The 22,491-nt window shown below is 44.5% G+C and overlaps 1 protein-coding gene across 1 annotated transcript in view; it reads left to right on the forward strand.

The window, feature by feature from the left end:
- The window catches only part of LOC121615299 (tensin-3-like), a 34,437-nt gene extending 19,123 nt beyond the window's left edge, over nt 1-15,314 (forward strand). The window contains exons 13-27 of the mRNA XM_041949600.1: nt 973-2,181; nt 5,341-5,498; nt 5,583-5,715; nt 5,853-5,936; nt 8,111-8,243; nt 8,922-9,472; nt 9,553-9,639; nt 9,736-9,867; nt 11,952-12,047; nt 12,482-12,559; nt 12,758-12,835; nt 13,064-13,232; nt 13,320-13,388; nt 13,552-13,581; nt 13,687-15,314. Coding sequence (XP_041805534.1) covers nt 973-2,181; nt 5,341-5,498; nt 5,583-5,715; nt 5,853-5,936; nt 8,111-8,243; nt 8,922-9,472; nt 9,553-9,639; nt 9,736-9,867; nt 11,952-12,047; nt 12,482-12,559; nt 12,758-12,835; nt 13,064-13,232; nt 13,320-13,388; nt 13,552-13,581; nt 13,687-13,831 — 3,152 coding nt within the window. The 3' untranslated portion in view covers nt 13,832-15,314. The remainder of the gene's footprint in view (nt 1-972; nt 2,182-5,340; nt 5,499-5,582; nt 5,716-5,852; nt 5,937-8,110; nt 8,244-8,921; nt 9,473-9,552; nt 9,640-9,735; nt 9,868-11,951; nt 12,048-12,481; nt 12,560-12,757; nt 12,836-13,063; nt 13,233-13,319; nt 13,389-13,551; nt 13,582-13,686) is intronic.
- The last annotated feature ends 7,177 nt before the right edge of the window (nt 15,315-22,491 follow it).

The raw sequence follows: 22,491 nt of genomic DNA on the forward strand, positions 1-22,491 counted from the left end.
ACAGGAGCTTTTCAAGAGGAGGAGGAGGGGGAGCTTTTATCATGCATGTCTGGTATTCAGATCCTCGAGTCATGGTTTGACTGAAAGGCAAGTACTTAAGGCGGTAGACTGAGGGAGAAGCATTGGAGTCATGTTCCAGCTCTCTTTTGTTGAGGAAGAGGGAGAGTTACAGTGAAACAGCAAGTTTTACTCACTTGGCAACAACGCACATGCATTTCATCTCCAGGCCTCATTCTGAGTAAGTCCAGAACTTGACTCGAGTCATTTTCTGTTGTGACGGATTTGACTTCTGCGATTTTGCTCCCAAGGATTAAGGAGGTTGTTTGGACATATGCTGGGGGTCAAGGGGCAGGCGAGAGGGAGTAGGGTGGCTTAATCACAGCAGGGTGAGGAATGCAGGGGTCAGACTCAGAAGATCGACAGCCGTCTGACTCTCGTAGCGGTCCTAACATCTTTTATATAACCTGAGCATGATGAACACCTTTGTCTGCTGCGTACACTAGCACCTTGGCAGTTGACTGGGTGGCCTGGTGGGAGTTGATCATTGTTGGAATATCTTTTCTTGGGATTAGACTATCAAAAAGAGGGGATTTGAATAGTTTGGATGGTTCTCCTGAATGTCTTTTTATGTCCTGACACATCTAATTAGGGGATTTGTCTCACTTCAGTGTCATGATTCTCATGTTTTTCCCTGTCAATGTATTAATGCCCGAGTTATGTGTAGAGTGATGTTTGCTCTGTTTTGTCTGGAATATTGTCTCTGTCAGGTGAGGTGTGATTGTAAGTGTTGAGCTTCGTCAGTAACAGATTGTGAATGATGGAGTTTGTGGAGATGACATGACTGTGCATGTTAACGGAGTCTTGTTTTGTCTGTGGTTTCGTGCCGTTTGTGTTCGTCTGCGTATGTCTCTGTGTGTACGTGTGCCCATACCTGCTGACTGTATGAAGCGCTGCATCTCTTCTATTTTGCAGCGCCACGCTCTCAAGGCCTAACCCAGGACAAAGCGGCTAACAAGAGGAGCCCCAACGGAGGAGAGGCCACGCTGGGCCGAGGGGCCCGCACGACCTCCGCCACCTCCAGCCCCGACCACAGCGACCACGCCCTCTCTGTCAGCAGTGATTCTGGCCTTTCTAGCACCTCTCTGTGGGCGGACAGACCCACACCTGTCGTCACCTCCACCACCGCCACCTCCACCACCGCCCCCGCCATCAAGCCGAACCAGGGCCCCAGCCAGCAGGAAAAGGTCCAGCTGAAGCGTCTTCTAAGTGGCTTTGGTCTCGAGGACCCTTCGGTGGAGGAGATGGATGATCAAGGCCCCAGAGTGGGCGTCCAGCAGATCGTCCCAGCGCAAGTGCACATCAACGGCGACCCCAGACCCCGAGAGAGGGAAACGGACATCCTCGATGACGAGGTCATTACAGGTCATGATCTGCACAGTGTGGACAGTTTAGGGACCTTGTCGTCCTCCTGCCACAAGAGCAGCCAGAACTCCCTGCTGTCCGATGGTTTTGGGAGCCCTGGAGGAGAGGAGCAGCAAAGCCAAAGCCAGCACCACCTCCACCACCCTGCACCCCCTGCCATGGAGGACTATGAGAGAGCCTATGCTGAGGCTAGAAGGGGCTGTATGAGCTCCAGGAGCAACTCTGTGACCTCCTCTAATCCCAGCAGTGCTTCTATGCCCAAGCAGCATGTCTACAGGCAGGGAAGCTATTCCACGCAGTCCTGGGTTCGCCAGCAGCAGATGGTTGCCGCACAACAGTTTGTCTACATGCCCGAGGACGGAAACGATACGGAAAGATACCCAGGGAACAAGCAAGGGAGCAGCTCACCCAAAGCAGGCCTGCCCACCGAACCACAGGGCCCTACCAGGGACATGACGGCAGATGCTCTGAGAAACACGGCGCCGCACAAGGAGCAGGCAACGCTAAACAACAACAACAACAACAAGCGTGACGAGGAGTTCAAATCTCTAACGATGGACATCGACAACTCCATCGACCAGCTCAACCAGCTGATCATGGACCTGGATCCCACATTTGTGCCGGTGTCCAGCCACAACAGCTCCATCAAGAGGAACGGCGGGACGCACATGAACGGCTCGGCCCCCAAATGCTCAAACGGCCTCGGTCTCAGATTCAACGATAGTAACGCAGCGACCCTGAAAAACACACAGCAGCCAGGTAAGATAGCCAGACGGTCTGGGTGTGGTGGTGATGATGTGGTGTGGTCTGCGAGTGTGGTCGCGAAAAGCAATGTGTGACGGTCATTATGAAACCAGAGTTGTTTTGCTAGAGATGCCAAATAAGCATGAACCTAATATTTTGAACGTAGTTCCTCTGCAGCAGCATCAAGCTTTTCTTCTCCCTCACTACAGAGTTAACAAAGCACGCCTTCTCTCCCGCTCCCACCTGGCGTGCTTTAGTGGCAGAAATAGCAGGGTTGTTGCCAGGTTTTCAGATGTTTTCAGTATGTTTCTGAGAAAAGAGCGCCGTCCAGACTTGCCTGTATAGCGTTCTGACTAGAGGATCAGTACAGTACATGAAGAGAGGGGGAGCAGCTGTCGTCAACCTTTCTGAGCATTGACATCTCTCAGTGTTTGGCTATAGAGATTGCATATTGAGGAATAGATATTTACAAAATCAGAGTCCTTCCACAGATTTACTGCTTATTGCTGTGTGTAGACGACATTTTAAGCATTACGTAAAGCACACACACACACCATTTCTGTCCCTAAATGTCATCTCTAATAGATGCTCACAGATCTTGGTCTCATGTTCATCATACCTCCATCCGTCCAGCCTCTTTTCTTTTGAGTTCCTATCAATGATTTGTTGCTATAATCTTAAAATACCTCCTTTGGTTGTTGTTGTTCAGTTTGTTGTGCAGACCAAAGTTATGCAACATAGTGACTCTTGTATCCACCGCAGATAGCCACTAAAGTTATTTCCACTTTGTTCATGCTGAAACGGATCCCAGAGCCACATTCAAGGATGCAGACTACGATCAAACACTGCACAAGAATTCACAGAATGTGTTTCACTAACTGTATATCTGCTTCTTGCTGTAAAATTACATAAAATTGCAAGATTACGAACTTCCTCTATCTATCTTAACTGGCTTCCTCTGCCTGGGAGCCTTCCTACAGCGATGATAAACGTAATTGGAAAAAGTAGCAATTTTTTTGCAATATTTTACAAATAAATGTTATGTTATGCTGCAAAGATTTGGCCTTTTTTTACATCAGACTAGGCTCGCCCTTACAGGTTATCAAGTTCAGCACTATTGACTCGAGAATATTCACACCAATGGCAGTCCGTGGATTTGATTAGCTTAAAAGCAGTGAGGCATAGAAAATGCAGAAAGCTGTGTTCTAGCAGCGCGTGAATCACACTCCAGCATGTTCGTGTGGTTGCAGGGGGCCACAAGATGGGGAGGCCTGAGGAATTTCCAAGGGAGGAACAAGTGAGCCCGGAGGCAATGTTTTTCCCATTTGATTCCAAAAGCATACCTGTCTGTGCATATCAACTACACAGAAGCATCATTCCAAGAAACAGACGCTGAAGGCTGTAACTTTGCTCATTTGCAAATAAGGAACCCTGTAGGAAGTAACGGGTTGTTAGTTTTTAATGTGTGCACTGGTAACAGGGGTCATAGCTCTGAGTCATTCTGCCCAGCTGTGTTTCAACATGAATTTGGAGGAAAAGTTATTTGTCATAACAGAAGGCTTGTTAAATTATGTTGATTTTATTAATAATTCACTTACTTTTTGCATCCAGTGTGCATGTAACCAGACCAGTCATGCTTTCCTCGCTTGTGCTCATCACATCATTGCACCAAGCCTCCATGTTGCTATTGTTTTTCGTAACTTTTCTCCGTGTTGTTACACATTGGCCCGTTTCTGCTCCCATAGCTGTATCAAGGAGGTGAAGAAAAAGGGGAGAGGGAGGTTACAGTATTTATATTATGTAAAGGGAAGTGGGGCTGACATAAGGCAAGGTGTAAGGTGTTGGGGGCGGAATCTACACCTGAGGACAAAGCTTGCAGGAAAAATTTGGCAAATTCCAAATTTCTTGATGTTCTTTTATCCCAAATATCTTCAAGGAAACAGTTAAACAACATTTGATTTTTTTTTTTGTGCATGCACTCTGTTTTTCATTCCTTTACAGATGTGCATTTTATTAAACAACATTATGGCACAAGACCCAAAGATGCAATGCATTTGTAAAATGCACCTGTGGCCTTTATTTGAGTGTCCCGCTATAAGATTCCTCATTCATGGCTACAATAACCTGATGAGTATGCAATGTTTAAAATACCCGGCAAATCAAAGAACTTAATCACACCGATGCTAAAGTCTCGTAAAGCCAATAATCCCTTAAAGCAGCCCTAGTCATTGATTTGCAATGGCCTGACACAACTGCAGACCTTTTATTGCCAAACTTCAATTGCCACATAATACTGTATTAACCTCATCTTGCCCAAACCCACTCTTCAGAGTATATTAGGTTACGGAAATGATGACGCTGAAAGTGAGTCACCGGAGAGAAAGAGAGTTTGTCACTGTTGCGTGAACCTTTCAGACCGAAGAAAACACATTTTTGGATCAGTGGTGGACAATGTAAAAGCCTCTAAATCCTTATAATAAAAGAAAAAAAACTTGTATCAGTGTGGTGCATGCATGGAGAAACACTGCCAAGTGTCTGTGTGTCTGTGTGTGTGTGTGTGTGTCATCCAAACTGGGCCCAGACAAAGTGAGTAATGATCCCCGGCATTAGCGCTTCTGCACCATTAGCATTCTTCAGGGCTGAGGGGTCGGAGCTCGCTGGGAGGCCTCAAATTAACACCCTGGTGCTGAGTGGCGGCGCTCTTCAGTGCTGTCACAACACTGAACCCCCCACACACACTCCACACCTTCCAGCCCACCAGCCCAGACCCCTGGCATTCCTCAGCTGTCCTCTGAAAACATGGCTGCAGGCGGCACCCCGGGGTCTGCAGGGTGGTGCTTTCACTTTACGGGCTGGCTAAATTAAAATGTCCTCAGTCCCAAACTTTTTACAGAAAGCAGTCCTGAAAGTAGATCTACGTCTGCATGAGGAGTGAAAACAGTGCGATCAGAGCAAGCTGGAATTGAAATCTTAACAAAATGCAGTAGTGTCACATGTGAGACAGTGTTGGAAAAAAACATTTTGCTGAATGCTTTTCTAAAAGATACCAAAGGTCACTGTTGTTTTTCCTTTCAGTGTTTTATTTAATGTACTTTACTTCCTTGAAGTCAGTGATGGCTGTAAATCTGTAACATGTAGTGATCTGCTCGCTGTTGTCTACCTGTGTGTATCCAGCTGTCCAGTCCAGCGAGGGCCGGGTGGGTGTCACGCGGAGTCTGAGTCGCCAAGGAAGCGATGTCACGGATCACCAAGGCTTCTGTTCCTCAGGGTGGGGTGGGACAGAGGAGTACAGGGGCCAGCGGACGTACTCCCCCTGCGTGCCACAGTCCCAGGTAAATACAGCGTGTGTGCGTAGTGCTTGTATGTATATGATCATGTGTGGTTGGTTACATGCATGTGTGTGTTGTGTGCTACAGCATCACATGTTGTACAGGAGTGACAGCGCTGACTACAGGGCTCAGGGCCCTGACGTGGACAGTGGGGTCGAGGCCGGGAGTGACATGACTCCGCCCACCCCCGCCTTCCCCATCTCTCCGCCGACACCTTACGGTAAGTACTGCATGTTTCCTGCGTCGTTGTAAACAGGCTTCTTTTATCGGAGCGTTTGATTTTGCATGCATTTGTCACCGGCGTTGTTTGGTGGGTTGAATTAAATGCCCCTGTCCTCCCTTCCTTTGCCTTTTCAGTGAAAAATATGTCAGAATTGACCCAGCTCAGGCAAACGCCGTCTCCAGGAGTGCAGTCTTATGGAGGCTACAGAACAGACCACGGTAGGTTCAAATCGCTTCAAAATGCAGATTGAACGCATCGTTTAGAGAAAACTGAGCATCACATGAAGCTTTTATGAAAATCCTGCACTCTGAGAGAAGAAGGTGCTCTTTCTTCATGAACCTAACAGCCACATGTTAGAACACACGCTAGAAATAATTCAGCAATCTTTATTTACAATGCAGAAATGGCGGTAACATTTTATATTAAAGTGCACATATTCACCATTAAGTAGTTGCCTGTTACCAGGAGTATCATGAGTAGCATTTTGGCTCTTTATCATTCAATATAAAGCACTTATTAATGCCTTCTTGTGGAGTTTAGGGGGTAGAGTTAGGGTGAGGTTATTAAGATTGTAATTATTGTGCAATAACTTTCTAATTTCCTATTAATGCACAAGTTGTAGATTATGTTCATGCAGAATAAGACATTAATCGTGCTTGTATTATCTAAAAAAGAGCTGATATGCTACTGATTAATGGTCAATGGTAAATTTGTGTACCTTGATATAAAGTGTCACCGAAATGTCACAATGACTGTGAACCAAAAAAAACAAACAAAAAAACACAAAGGCATCTGACTACAGGAAGTTAAAGTTGACTAAGTTGCTGTGAAGAACAGACTAAAAACACATTGAGGATGTTTTCTTTGTTTCTTTGTTCCCTTATTCTTCTATTAACTTGTTTTTTTCCCCTCAACCTATTAAATATGGTGAGTGGCAGAAAGACTTTCGGCGAGTGTTTGGTAATTGAGGGTCTTTTTCATGTCTGCCTTGAGACTGCGTGTTTGGACGCACTACCTCGTTAGAACGGAGCTATTTCAGGTCCCCCTTGCTTCATCTAATAATGGTGACAGTGTCGTTGGTGGAATTTGAGCGGTTTTGAGACAGGGGCCCAGAAACAAAGATCACTCACCGACGCAGAAGCAGGGGGATTCCTAACCGGTCTCTGCCCTGCGTCTTTGGTTTCTGGAGAATGTCTGCGTGGTCACGAGCACTTTTTTAGACATAACAGCGTTGTTGTTCTTTAGATTAAAACTGAGCCTCTTTTGTTTCTTTTTGCATGGATGTTTTTTTTTTTTCTTTCTCTCTCTCTGGTGTTTATCCGAGGCGGAACACGCCATTGTGCATTTATAGCGTTTTGTAGCACCGGCATTTCTGGACTTTGATGTAAATTCCAAACTTGTTTCATGATCATAAACTATCGCACAAAAATTACGAAGCTGGTTTAGCACCTGTCTCCTCTATATAAGCTGTTTCCATGAAGTTAGCTGCCTTTTATTTGCTGTGTGTTTTTGCACAATATTGAACGTCAAGAACTGCCCACACACAGACGGATGACATCTCAGTAAACCTAACCTTTACCTTCATTTTTATACACGTTGACCTCATACTCACCTGCATTAAGACAAACGATCGTGGGGCCTGGGTGCAGATCCGTGCCCCTGCTGTGCCTCTGGCTACCTCAGACACCCGGGCGGGAATCACCACATTCACTCTTGCCACATCTCCATGGTTACTGTGGGTCAGGAGGCATGACACAAAAAACTTTTCTTCCCCCATGAAAAGTGTCTCTGTGTACACAGAGGGGAAACAGGGACGAGAAGAAACCAGCGGCTCTTTCAGCCTCGCACCTCTCGTCCCTGTGAGGGTGAGCCAGAGAAATCCTGGCTGGAAAGCCTGACGCGGAGCAGGAGCATTTAGATTCGGGGCTGTCAGAGGCTCCGGGCGATGACTGATTAAAGCTTTTAGATAATTGTGGCAGAGGCCTTTTAATTTCTAGCAGTAATGGAGTCTGATTTGTTGACTTCGTCGGGTTGCGGCGGGGGTAATTGGTGATTCGTTTTATATAGATTTATGCTGGGTTGAAGGCCATGTGGACTGTTTTCATTTCATTTCAACTCCAGTATTGATTGTTTGTTGCTGGAAAGAACCCAGAGCCCTTTCCCGAGGTTTTTCCCCCTACACTTCATTACCATTTATTTTCCATACCATACAGTCCCAGTTTATTTTCTCTTACTTTAAATTTTTAAGTTTGTTTTGTGCAGATTTTCTCTCAGTAATTATTGTAAAGATGTTTTACAATTAATCAACATTTAAAACAAAAGCAGCACCTGAGCACTCTTAAGTGTGATCAATAAATGTGTTTGATATATGTGTTTCCCTGCTCTCTCACAGAACCCCGGGGATATTCAGAGATGATCAGTCACGCTGGAGCGGACTGCTTACCAGACTCCTCCATCAACTGCCACAGGACGCTGAGTGCCACACACTCTGCCTCTATTGTTGAGACCTTGCAGAGGACAGACAGGTACAGACTTCAGCGGGGGGCAAGATTTCCAAAACAAACCTCAGTCTGAGGTGTTGATTTCCAGTGAGATCAACAGTACAAGCAGCACCTTTATTTTATATTATATATTATTATATTACTTATAACAAGTCTTCAGTGGTAACACCAGTAAAGAAACGATAAGTCTGTTTTAATGCACATTTTCAGTCGACTTGTAAAAAGTGTGGAGAATGAAAGACCAAAAATGAAAAAAAAAAATTTTTACTTTTTATGCTTGGCTCAGGTGGGAAAGTTTGTGCATTAATTAAAAACAAAAAGGCTACAAAGTGAACTGCAAACAGATTTAACAAACAAACAATAAGCATGTGACTTTAAGGTTTTGTGTCCCCGAACAGACAAAAAATGGCGACAGACAATAACATCAGATCTGTGCGGAGCAAAGACTGTAACATTCCTTAAATTAATACATAAATGTGATATTTTCCACGTTTTCCACCTGGTTTTCCATTGTGATTTGACTGGCGCTCTTTGAATTGTTTTAATTATTTTCTTTTGCTGCAAAAGTTTAATATGCATTAATTAGTATTTTATTTCACAGATTCATTGGGAATTTCCTGTCCTACATTTGAACAGAAACTTGATGAATGTTTATTTACTGCTTGTTTATGACCCTGTTTTTTTTTTTTTTTCTTTCTGAAGTTCATCCATGAACCAGTCCTGGCCAGAGCATCCCGTCCTGAGCCGACACTCCTCTCTGAGCAGCTACCCCTCTGCCAGACAACCACCGCAGCACTCCATGCCACTGGACTATGGCCACCACTCTCCTCCCCTGCACCACCCCCACATCCACCCCGCCCCCAACGCCCACAGCTCTCCTCGCAGCAGCCAGCGAAGCCGCATGGCTCGATACGCTCTCAACCGCAGTCCAGCTCAGAGCTTTGACGAGCAGGACGACTCGGGTCTCGGCTATGGCCCGGACTGTCCGAGCTCCACCTCCTCTCTGCTGGGAAATGGAGGCGTGGACAGGGAACTTTTGGCCACCATGGATGGGCAGAATCTGCCCCAGATGCAGCCTCCACTCCTGCCTGAGAAGAAGAGGGCGTCAGATGGGGAGCATTCACTGGGAACGGCGTCTCCGGCCCTCAGCGGGTTCTCGAGTCCCCACAGTGGGAGCTCGCTAAGTATCCCCTTCCCCAACGTTTTGCCCGACCTCTCAGCTCAGATGCCGGGCACAGCCTCACCTCTGCCAGGTTGGTACAGTCCCCTAACAAAGGTGGTGTCACATAACTGCACACAAAAGTCTATAATCTAATAATTGTGTGTTTTCCAGATGTGCTGGTCAGCAAGCAGGTTACTGTCAAATTTGTGCAGGACACATCAAAGTTCTGGTACAAGCCAGATATCTCAAGGGATCAAGGTAGGCTTCCAGTGTCCACCTTTGTTCTAAGGTTGTAAAATGAAAACCTTTTCTGTACTACAGAGCTGCCTCACAGATATGTTTCACTTCACACAGCCATTTCAGTCTTGAAGGACAAGGAGCCTGGCTGCTTCATCGTGCGGGACAGCCATTCCTTCAGAGGGGCATATGGGCTGGCAATGAAGGTGGCTACTCCTCCACCCTCAGTTCTCCAGCAGACCAAGAAAGGTACAGCACATGTGGACAACTTCTTTTGTTTTAAGCGGTTGGTTTATATAAATTTGCTTTAAAAAAGATCCACTTTATTATTCATATAAAGTACCACAGAGGGCTTATTGTTTGCATATCTATAGAGCAAATTCTTGACTCTTTCTCTTAAACAGTTTAGTATTTTGGGAAGTGCATGCATTTGCTGTCTATCTGTGAGAGGACTGATGCCACTCTCATGCCTGTGTGTTAAATATAGAGCCGATATCACATGGTGGTTAGCCTATCTTAGCTTAAAGCCTGTAAGATGGGGGAAACGGCTAACCTCGCTTCATCCAAAATGAAAACGCATCTTCTTTGTTTAACATTCACGTAAAAGCAGCAGTTCATAATTTAAATGAGGATGACAATTCTTCTTCTTCTTCTTCTTCTTCTTCTTCTTCTTCTCTCAAACAACAAGTTGTTTTCATTTTTTAACCTTAGTACTAGACAGAAAGGAAACAAGCTCATTTCCTGGGAATCACACATTTCCACACAAAGCCATCTACAGTTACAGCCCACTGTACACACCTTCCCGCTGGAACATGAGTCCCTCTCTCTGTTTGTGTGTGAGAGCTCCTCACTCTGTGTTTCTCTCCTGGGCATCATCTCGATGAAGCCAAACAGACCCCTTTTGCCTGATAGTCTCAGACATACAGCTAATGTTTCACCCTTAAACAAAGGATGTGGCGGGTCCATGAGCCTCCTCTGATCCCAGGGCCTTCTCCTGGGAAGCTCTATGCCCCACATAACTCTGTCTGATAGACAACCCCGATTCCAAAAAAGGTTAGGACGCTGTGTAAAGAACGAATAAAACAGACTGTGATAACTTGCTAATCCTTTTTGACATGTACTCAACTGAAAGCAGTACAAAAACAATCTATTTAATGTTTCAGCTTTCAGGATTTTGTAAATATCTGCTTATTTTGACACAGCAACACGTTTCAAACAAGTTGGGACAGGAGCAACAAAAGACTGGGAAAGTTGTGGAATGATCCAAAAACACCTGTTTGGAACATTCCACCGGTAAACAGGTTGATTGGCAACAGGTGATAGTATCATGATTGGGTATGAAAGAGGCATCCTGGAAAGGCTCAGTCGTTCACAAGCGAGGATGGATTAAGGATTTTTCTAGGAACACGTGAAACCATTGTTGGTACACACAGTTCATCTGCAGATGACTGCATTCTGTTTTTATTTACACTGTACACAGCGTTTCAACTTTTTTGGCATCAATGTTGTAGATGTGATATCCAGCAACTGGGGTCAAAACAGGCAGCTCGGTTATTTGCTTCCTAGTGTGTTTGTTTAGCATCATCGGGAATTACAGGGGAGGATTTTTTGGAAACGAAACAAAGTCTCTAGAGGAATCTGGCCAAACATTCTCTGGCCATGTTTCAACACGAAAACAAAGGCTGACTGGGTGATGATAGAAAGTCCGACATCTCTTTTTCTGATTCAAAACAAGGGCATTAAATGCCACGCAATGTGGATCAGAAACCAGCTATTTTTAAGGTTTATTTTCTGGCAAAAGCAGCACATGAGGACTGAAAGGATGCCCTTATGCCCTTCCTGCACCGACCCACCACAGCGTTCGACCCTTTCATTTTATCCCCCGCTCACACCTGTCCTTTTGTTTGCCTTCAACCCCTTCGCAGTCCAACGGCACCTGTGGTGACATCATGACACGGTCCCTCTCCGCACTTTCAGCTTAGGGCATTGTGGCTCCTTCTGAGTGTGAAACCCAACCCACCTGAAGGAGCGAGCCTTTCTCTGAGCCTTTGTGTCAAGACATTCCTCATGTAGACTCCTCCTGCCCCCTCAGAGGCGCTTCTGTTCAATCATAATCCCATTAATCTCTGAGGAGATTGGATGCAGCGATTTAATATGTTTTATGTAACTCCTCGAGGCTGGGGAACTACGTGTTGTGCTGAGGTGAACGCTCGGGAGCTGTTATTTAGGTCAGAGCACATCTCGGTTGTCAAGCAGAGGACGGTTTTGCTCAAACAGATCACTGACTATTATGAGGAATTAATTATGTCTCTCTCTGTATCTTCTGTGTCCAGGAGGCGACCTGTCCAATGAATTAGTTCGCCACTTCCTCATTGAGTGTACGCAGAAAGGAGTGCGATTGAAGGGTTGCCCCAACGAGCCTTATTTTGGTGAGTGCCTACTCTGTTTAAACCTCTCCCATCACAGTTGACAAGAGTGACACTTCCTGGCAATTTGGTTGCACTACACCAAAGTTAAAGACTCCATGCACCATACTGCCCTCTATTGGTCTGTGGTGCATGGTACCACTGGCTGCTGATGGGTAGTTTTGTCTGCAGATGCATAGCAGATTAATACATAGCCTGCTCTTGTATGTGGCATGTTTTTAGGTGTCCTTTTAAAGCCCAAGTATGGTATTTTCCTCTCTTTTGACCCATAGTTGCATGTTTTTATGCTTTTAAGAGCACAACAAATTCTCAGCAAGTGTCGAAGCTGTTGTTGTTGTGGCTCCATTACCCTAATGTATTAAAAAACAAGACACTAATGTGCCAGTAAAGCATCAAATCACACTTTAATATTGATTTGCTATCTTATTGTTTTACAGGAAGCTTAACTGCACTGGTCTGCCAACATTCAATCACTCCCTTGGCCCTGCCCTGCAAGCTCATCATACCTGACAGAGGTAAACGTTTGACAAGCAGTCACTGATTTTGTAGAGGAAGATTATGCTCAGAAAAGAAAATAAACATTATTTAGGTTTTGCGGCTACCCGCATCTGCCAGTCTGTCTGCTCAGCTGTCTGGCCATCATTTGTTGACGTAGCTGTTGAGGCTTTTTCCTAAATAATCTCACTGACGTTTTTTGCTTTTCTCGCTGGTAGATCCTCTTGAAGATGTTGTGGAGTCTACCTCGCAATCAGTCACCAACTCTGCTGCGGAGCTGCTAAAACAGGGCGCAGGTAATCAGGCGCCTGAGATCACTTGCTTTGAATAGACGTTATGGCAAAGCCATGATGCCACTGCACATAAACACTGGCAATTCTGTGACACTTTTGGAAATGAGCGCATCACCGCTTATGCAAACATTTTTCCTTGTCCTGTTATTATGGACTGTGGGCCTGAGTCACTCGCTCTACAGTCTCAGCAGCTGTGATCCGAGCGTGATTTCAATCTGTGTGTCCCTGCAGCCTGCAACGTGTGGTACCTGTGCTCCGTGGAGATGGAGTCGCTAACAGGCGTCCAGGCGGTGCAGAAAGCCACCAGCATGACTCTGAGCTCCAACCCTCCACCAGCCTCCACTGTGGTCCACTTCAAGGTGTCCTCCCAGGGAATCACACTCACTGACAACCAGAGGAAGTGAGTACCATGCAGGCGTATTCACACCACACATACATGTACAGAGACCCTTTCTTCACAACAACCAACCCCCCTGTCTTTTTTTAGGCTCTTCTTCAGGAGGCATTACAATGTCAGTACGGTCATATTTTGTGCATTGGACCCTCAAGATAGAAAGTGAGTATTGCTGATTTAAAGTGGTCATTTCAGGGTTTCAACAGTGCTGCTCATGGCTATTGTTGGGCAAATCTGTTATTATTCCAACCAAGTGTTATTTTAAGTGGAAAACAAGCTTCAGTGTCTTTAACAAACCAATGACACAATTATCCTCTTTGCACAGGTGGAAGAAAGATGGCTGCCCTTCAGCAAAGTAAGTAAATGATTATTATTTTACCAGCAGTTATTTTGAAAGTGACGTGCCCTGTTTGAGGCAGATGACAGCGCTCTCGTTAAGCACCTTGCTCCCCCTCTGCAGGATCTTCGGCTTTGTGGCGAGGAAAACTGGCACTTCCATGGACAATGTGTGTCACCTGTTCGCGGAGCATGACCCAGAGCAGCCAGCGAGCGCCATTGTCAACTTTGTTTCCAAGGTGATGATTGGCTCGCAGAAGAGTAAGTAGGCCCGCCTCGGGCTGAGCTGATCGCCTGGACAGACTTTCACTGAGAGTAGACACAAGGAATAAAGACTGGGAGGCTGAAAAAGAACAAAATGTAAGGACTGAAGATGGTGATGACCTGGACATTAACCCTGGATATTAACTGGATGTTACAGACATAATGACCACTTACCAGCACCAGGATATTTTTAATGACTTCTTTTAATATAAACATTTAAATCCCCTTGTATTATTTTTCTTTCTTGTAAAATGAACTGTAAAGTAGCCAAGTAAGTAACTAAATAATAAGAAAAGTGTACTCATTTTCTACTGGTTTAAAACTGTAATGTCTTATACAGTCAGATATAATCTCAACATATTTTAATACATAACACGAAAGCTGCTTTTCTTGTTCCTGCGTAACATTTTTATGTACAAATCAGGAAAATTCTACCTTGTTGCATGTATTTTTTTCCTACTATTTAACCGAAACAAACTTCATTCAAGCTATTAACAGTCTGTAAAGTTGTAGTCGATGTAGTGCTGCATCTGTCCAGCACGCAGTATTTTGTTGTGGAGTTAAAAATGTGTAAAAGCAGTGCAGAAAATATGTATAATTTGGATTTTGGGATAGGCGACGTTGCATACAGGATTATCTTATTTTATCTATGCAATGTAAAATTTTATTTTTATAAACTGCAGCCTTCTGTACATGTGCAGCAAGTGTGTGGCTTTTTCTGAACCTGTTGAATATAACTTCCTTCTAAAGATGTTTGTGAATAGCCTGTGACCACTTTTTTAGCTGTTGGCAACATTTTGATGAAAGCGTGCGTGTGTGTGTGTGTGTGTGTGTGTGTGTGTGTGTGTGTGTTGAAATGAGAGAAACCATAGAAAATATTTTAATTAAACCCTAATATATTGACTTGACATTGTTAAAACAGGCCAGTGCTTTGCGTAGAAGATAGAACGAGTGGCAAACGGCTCAGCTGCCAAACTCTGACTTTCCCCTCTTTTAGGGGGCTGATGGCCACAAACAGCACTGCAGTGTTTCAGTATCCTCACTTTCATACATTTTAATTAAAAAATAAGACACAGGCTGCTATATGGAGACAGAAAATGCTGTAACTGTGTTAGTTAAAAGTTCTTAGAAGAAAGAAAGAAAAGCGCTCAGTGTTGCACAAGGAAATTTAAAAGTTGACATATCTTCCATTAATCATCTGACAGTTACATATAAAATGTACTTTTTCTGGGACAAGATTTCCCAAGTTGAGAGCATAAAACTCGCAGCCATTTTATCCAGACAGGGACGAACCACCACAGTACAGCTCTGTCGCTATCCTTACATTGATTATGTACACACTTGTTATCTTGTTACCTGACCTATTATCTGTACCTCATATGTCATACTGTGCCTCTGTGTATAACATGCTACATGTGAACCGTTTATTTGTATAGTGATATTGCATTGTTTGATGTGTTCTGTAAATAAAACAAAACCAAACCTTTATTATAACTGATCATTTATTTAGTTGAATTAGCCGGCTGCTGACGGTAGCTTCATATTTAGACTGATGACCCCTGACTTGTGACATATTTTATAGATATTTCATAATATATCTAATGCATAACAGTAACAGTACAGAACAACTGATTAACTGCACAATTAACCGTGAACAAATTCAGTGTTTTCTTCTTCTCTGATTGGCCATTGCTCTGTTAGCACTTTGGTGGTTTTAGCTGTGTACTTTTCTAATGCAGGACGAGGTTTAACAGAGAGTGAAGGCTCTCTGGATATAGCTCCGTTCAGGTCCTCACTGTTAATATCTGAACTTTACAAATAACACTTTTGTCCAGTTTTATTGACAGAAATGATCTGATATAGTCCGAATGATAAGTTTTCTCACACCCCTTAGAATCAAGAAGCCCTCGTGACACCCTGTGAAGCTTTGGTGAGTCTAAATTGGGAACCAATAATCAAACTTCGACAAGAAAACAAAACAAGAAAGCGAATATGTACATTTCCCTTCATGTTGAACTTATCTGTTAAACAGTTTCCTACAGTTTGTTTCTTCTTTGTTAAAATCATTTTATTCCACTCTCTCTGACAGCATCACCTTTACATTCTGTGTAAGCTCGTTCCAGCTCTGCACTGAAGCTCTCTGATGTTTACACTGAGTGAAACGTTCAAAAGCCAGGACTCCATGTTTTTCCTAATAGAAATGTTGTGGATGTCTTGTGCATCGGGATCATATCTGGTCAATTTTGGAAACTTTGGGTCTCCAATAGAACTTTAAACACAGTTCTGTGGGTTTTGATAATGTTTGGCTGCACATCAAGTGTGTTTAATGACTCACCAGCAGGCCACTGTTTAAGGGGTTAAGCACACTGAGCTGAAACGAAAACAGCATCCACAGCTCTCAAGACTCAGCCACAACAACTGGAGTGTTAGTCACACACTGGTTTCCAGCTTCAGTGTCTTCCAGTAGTAGCTAATCTCCCAATATACTATCATGACACTTCTGCCCAGGGGTCAGTGCGGAGGAAACGCTGCTTTGATGTTACTGTAGAGAAATGAATTGCTTCAGTTCAACTTGCAGCCAGCAGAGGACAGTAGCAACACAACACTTATGGACCTGCACGCGAGTGGAGTGGTTCTGCGACGTGGCTTATTCCCCCAGTCAAAATGAACTTACTTGGCAGTAGCTTAAAGGTGCAATAGTAATTGTGACAGACTTGAGTGGACCACCACCACATCTTTAAATAGGGCTGACACAGACACAGACATACACACACAATACATATGTACAGATTCCAACACACACATGCCCAGTGTCTCATTTGTGAAGTGCAGTAAAAGAGGATTTTACCTCCCCACAAGCCTGGACAAGTTGCTCCAACGGTGCTGAGGGGGAATAAAATTGCAGAGCCTAGCCAAGGAGGGAGGAAAGGTGTAATGGGGTAGGCCCTCCCTCCGCCCCCCTCACTACTGTCCCTCTGCAGGTGGTGAAAGTGAAGAATTCCCGGGGAGGGCAGGAAGGAAGCGAGGCCCAGGTGTGGCGACTGCAGAGAGCCCAGAGCCCGTCTCCCTCTGTTATTTAGTGCAGAGTGGTCTCAAAATAAAACAAGGCGGGGAAAGTCCAGAAAACGGAGCAACATTAGACTACAGAGGAATCTGTCAGGAGAGACAGTATTTCACACAGCTAATAACAGTTTGCATGAGTGAGCTATGTAGGCCTAACTCTGCGCTGCAGTGACTCCCCATCAAGCTTGATTTATATGTCTTAATATTTACTATTAGCAAGATAATTAATGATATAGGAGGATGCACTTAACAGAAAAACAGACAAGAGCTTATTTCCCAACCCTTAACCTGCTCATGGCAGCCGCTGATGAGCCTCTGTAATATAATCACTGCTATTGTGTTGACATTCCTGACCTGAGCAAGAACCCGTAACAGACACTGATTAAGCCTGTCACATACAGTAAGCCTGTCTCAACAAATAGCAGCTTTCCAATAAACTTCACAGATTCACACTAGCGGGCTGAAGCCAATCGAGTTTCACGTTGCAGATAATGTGGAGGTGAAAGGCCCTGTTCATCAGGCTGACAGAGCTCATTCTCATTCCCCCAGCACCCCAGCTCTGCAGCATTTTTACGGCCACTTAATTAGAGGGGCAGGGCTCATCTCTTTTCCTCTGAGGCAGAATAAAGGTTGGGGAGCAAAAATAGAAAGTGCATTGTGGGATGGCTGCACAATTTGAGGCCCCTGTTTGGTTTTCAGCAGACGCTGAAACCTCAAAACACACTGCAAGATTAATTGTGTGCTTTCATAATGGGCCACGTTGAGGTCAGGTCAAGATGATGCCCAACACCATCAATGGCTCATTAGTTGTTAACGAGTAATGCAGTACGGACTTTTAATTTATTCTAGAATCGTTTCAAAATGATGTAAAACTGTCGAAGCTGCACATTTCTGTGCTGTACACAGATAAACCAAGTCAGTTTGTGATGTATTGCTGTCTAAAAGATGACCCATTAACTGGAGGGTAGCAGGTCTGGAGGGGTCTCCTGGACCATGGTCATTGTCACTGACCTGGAAACAGCACAAGGGTCAAGTGGTGCCTTTGTGATGTGAATTTGTGTTTACATCATGGCTTCAGGAAAGGTGTTTTTTTGTTTTGGAGCGGTGTACCTCCTCAGCCCCGTCAGATGTGTGGTCCAACCACCAAAGCTGCTGGTGTGTGGGTCAGATTAGCTGAGGTAGTCCCATGATCTTTTCAGATACTCCCTAACTCCAGAAGAAGAAGAAGAAGATGAAGGAGGAGAAGGAGAATGAGGAGGAGGAGGAGGAGGAGCAGGAAGAGAAGGAGACAAAGAAGGATGAGAAGAAGGACCTCCTCCTTCTTCTCATCCTTCTTCGTCTTGGAGGAGGAGAAGAAGCGGATGGAGGAGAAGGAGAAGAAGAATAAGGAGGAGAGGGAGAAGAAGGAGGAGGAGGAAGAAAAAGAGAAGAAGGAGGAGGAGGAGGTGAAAAAGAAGAAGAAAGAGAAAGAGAAGAAGAAGAAACAGACAAGATGGAGGTAGAGAATAATGAAAAGGAGAGGTAGAAAAGGAAGAAGATGGAGGAGGAGAAGGAGACGGAGAAGAAGAAGGGCCCCCCCTTCTTCTTCTCCGGGAAGGAGAAGGAGTAGAAGAAGATGATGAAGAAGAGGGACGAGAAGAAGGAGGAGGAGGAGGACAGAGAGGAGAAACAGATGGAAGAGGGGGAGGAGTAGCAGGAGAAGAACGAGAAAGAGGAGGCAGAAAATGAGAAGAAGGAGGAAGAAGAGACAGAAGAAGCTGACGGAGGAGAAGAAAAAGAAGAAGAAGATGATGGCGGAGGAGAGGAAGAAGAAGAAGAAGATGGAGGAGCAGAAAGCAGACTGTGACAGCAGTGAAAAATCCCTGGCAGCACTAAAAATTAAACACCTTGTTAATTTATTGTAACTCGTGAATAGTCTCCATTGACTTCTCCCAAACATCGACCAACAAAGTAAACTACACCAGAAACTACACAGTAACAGTTACAAATAACTGCATGAAAGAGATTAAACAACAGAAGGAGAATGAATGCAGATATAATGCAACGCTGCATGCTGATCCTGTGGAAAGTGAATTAGATAAAGTGGGTAAATCTGTCAGAGACAGACAGAGCTTTTTACAGGCTGACTTTCAGTCTGTTCTCTTTACTTCTGCATCCGACCACGTGACGCAGCCACAGACCTCCATCACTTATGAAATAAATGGAGCATTGTAGGCCCTGCATCTGCAAGAGATATTCCCTCCTCCGCCAGCTATAATTTTGTCTTTGTTTACGATGAGTAATGGTGTGTTGGTGTCAGCGAGAAAATGACACATCGCAGTGCGAGAATAAATTACATGTAGCTGCTGGTTTCATTTGTATTTAAATCATTTGATTGTGGGCCTCAAACACTGGAAGAAAAAAAAAAGATAAAAGAAGCATGAATGAAGCAGTACTTTGTACTCAATTCAAAACAGTTTCAAGGGCAGCGCACACATTACAACCATGCTTTCCATGTAGTTCATTTACTATGGTTGTTAAATAACAAGGCTCAGTGACAAAGAATCAATATGTTTTGCACATGTGAGGAAATGCACATACATGTTCAAAAGTCCTAATGTGCCTATACGAGACAGAGAAATACAGACGTAGGAAGTGGTACTGTCTGGGGGGGATTCGGGGCCCAAAGTGAGCGGCGCCACTCTCAGCCCACTTCCGAGCACTCTGCAATCCGTCAGGCTGAGTGCTGAGAGTTCCTCTCTCTCCGTCCTCCACTTTGCTCAGGCCTAATTACAGCCTTGGACTGCCTCGGGGGCCAAGCCTCCAGAAGTGGGGACCGTGACAGCTCCGCGAACAGACCACTCCAAAAAAATAATTAACCGACCCTGGAATTAGATGAAAGGTGGCCTTTGCCCTTTTGGCTCTTGATTTTGTCCACCATTCAAACCACATCTAATAATCGGATAATTGTTGAAGCTCCGCGTGGGTGCCAGCCAGCGCCGGATCAAAGGGAAAAGATGATCATATTAATCATAATGGAGACCTTTGCGTCCAATTCATCCGCGACGAGAGTCTGCTCGAGAAGCCCTCAGACGGGCAATTATACAGGAGACGGTCATGAGACTATGGGGAGGAAAAAAAGAATAGCAGTGACCGTACCAGACCTGTCATGTGATCTGCGGCAGCCTCGTTCCCAAACAGTCCCACCCCCTCCCCTCTTCTTCCAACACACCTACACACAATATGTTTCCAAACACACTCTCTCTCTCCCCAGACATGGCAGACCCCCACTGCCATCCCAAATTCCAGGTAAGGATGGGGAAAGAGATGGTTGGTGTTTGAGAGTGAGGGGCGTGCGCACACACACACACTCACACACACACACACCCTTCTCTTGAGTTAACCCGGACATGTTCTGCAGACCTCCAGCTGATTAAACTATGTGCTTTCCAATCTGTGAGCTTTGGCCCACGCTGCAGATTCTTGTGCTTTTCTCCGTCACTACAGTAACACCATCCCCTCCATCTCTGCGCTCAACACCGAGCAAAACCCCCGCTGACAGAGCCAGACATGGGGAGAGAAGCATTATTACATGTGGCACATCAGCGCTTTTGAATGGGAAGGAGTTCTGCTCATGCATCAGTCATATAAACTATATTATTTTCTTTCTGCTCCTGATTCACTGCATCAAATTAACGTTAACGTCGAGCTCGTTTTCATCCACACAGTGATAAATATGTTTAAAGGATCAGTTTACATGATGCATAAAATCTACAGATGTAAGATGCAAACTGACGTGCTGGTGTTGATTTTTTGAAATTATATTTTACAGTGCTGTGAAGAACTTTTTATACCCAAAAGCCAAAACTATCTGGCTTTAATAAGTGAAGTTGCTGTGTCGTGATGCTAGATACAGATATAGAAATATAATAATAATAATAATAGCAACCAATGGCTTTTACAAGATGAAACTGAGAACATGTGTGACACTCAGTAACTATTTTATATTTAGCCTGCAGTAAGCTACAGCTCAGCTGCTGGAGCCAGTGCGGAGCACTCCCAGAGCTTCAAGCCAGTGTATCCGATTTGTCCAAATCATCCTAAAACAGTGGAAAATTGCTCCGGATTAGGACTTGACAATTGCGGTCGGCCAGTGTAGCCTCTGACAGCAGGTTATGTTAAACACATGTACAGTAATATCCTGTGTGTGCAAAGGCAAATTCTTCACACTCCCTCTTTATTGAGTGGCTGCTCGGCGGGACGACATTCCTTCAGTACATTACTCCCCGTGCCCGACGCTCTCCTCTGCTATGCTGAATATGCACAGGTGGCTGAGAGACCCCCTTCCAAAGGGCTCTGAGCGGAGGAGAGGGAGGAAAATCAGCAGGCTTTTTTTTTCAGCTTATGAAACAAATGTTTGGCATTCCACTGAGTGCTGCTCTGCTGTAGACCTGTCTGTTAACAGGCGGCAGTACGCCAGGGCTTGTTGGCAACCGATTTGACGCTGGCTTCCAAGAAATTTCAAAAGCAAAGAGGAACTGTATAACTCGCCTCTCCTGCTGTTATTCTTTTGAGGTATTTTGGACATTTTGTGCCAGTGTATTCCCTCTCTCATCTGTAACCAATTAATAGTGGAGCTAAAAACACTACAGACGTAATTACTCAGGAATTTTCTCACTTACACGTGTGGTATGTGTCCTTATTTTAAGGTCTGCTTTGTAGCACTGACAAATAACTAGAACAGGCCCAACTATGTCACACGTCCTAAGAGCAAGTTCAGAGACTGCTGCTTTACTGTACGTGTGAGGAGCAGGTACACGAGGTGCATGTTTGTTTTTTTTTGCACACGCTGAATACCATATGGGCAGGTCACCTTGACTTATGTTCGGCCGTTGGATTTTCTCCATGTTTTGAACCAAACTGATTGCATGGACTGATAGCAGCAGATCTTGCGGCTGAATTTCATTCTGACTTTCATCTGGCCAGCATGAAACCTGTTCACTACAGAGTACCCATCACTTGGATCACCTTCGTCAAACATCAAGTCTGCAACTCAGATTAATGCTACTTCTTTGCAGGCTTTTGAAGCCACAGCTCTGTAGAATTAATTGAAAATGCCAAGAGAGGAAAGATCAACTATATCTCCATCATATAACCTGCATACAAGCATAAATAAGGGGCATGTAGAATGTCTCACAGTCAATAAGGTCATGAGTAACAAGTGTATAAATGCATGTTTCTGCGAGTTTTAAAAGTAAAAGTACTCATCATGCAGACTTATCCCTTCTAGTGTTTTACTGATAAATTAATGTGCAGTATTATAATATTCTAGATGGGCAAGGTGGAGAATTTCCCACACTGCTGTTTTTTTCAGCTCTAACATTTTTGTATGTAAAGTATTATTCTGTAAAGCAGTAAATGTAGCTGTGAAATACATAGTGGAGTAAAAAGCACAACAGTCGCCTCAAAAATGTGGGTGAGGGGAAGAATAAAGTGGAACGTGAAGTTGGCACACAAGTACCACAAAATAATACTTCAGTACTTGAGTAAATGTACTTAGATACATTCCACCACTGGCTTTGTTTCCATTCTTTCACGTGTCATCTGTTAGAGGGCTGCACTC

Source organism: Chelmon rostratus, chromosome 12, assembly GCF_017976325.1.
Source record: "Chelmon rostratus isolate fCheRos1 chromosome 12, fCheRos1.pri, whole genome shotgun sequence".
NCBI classification, from domain to species: domain Eukaryota; kingdom Metazoa; phylum Chordata; class Actinopteri; order Chaetodontiformes; family Chaetodontidae; genus Chelmon; species Chelmon rostratus.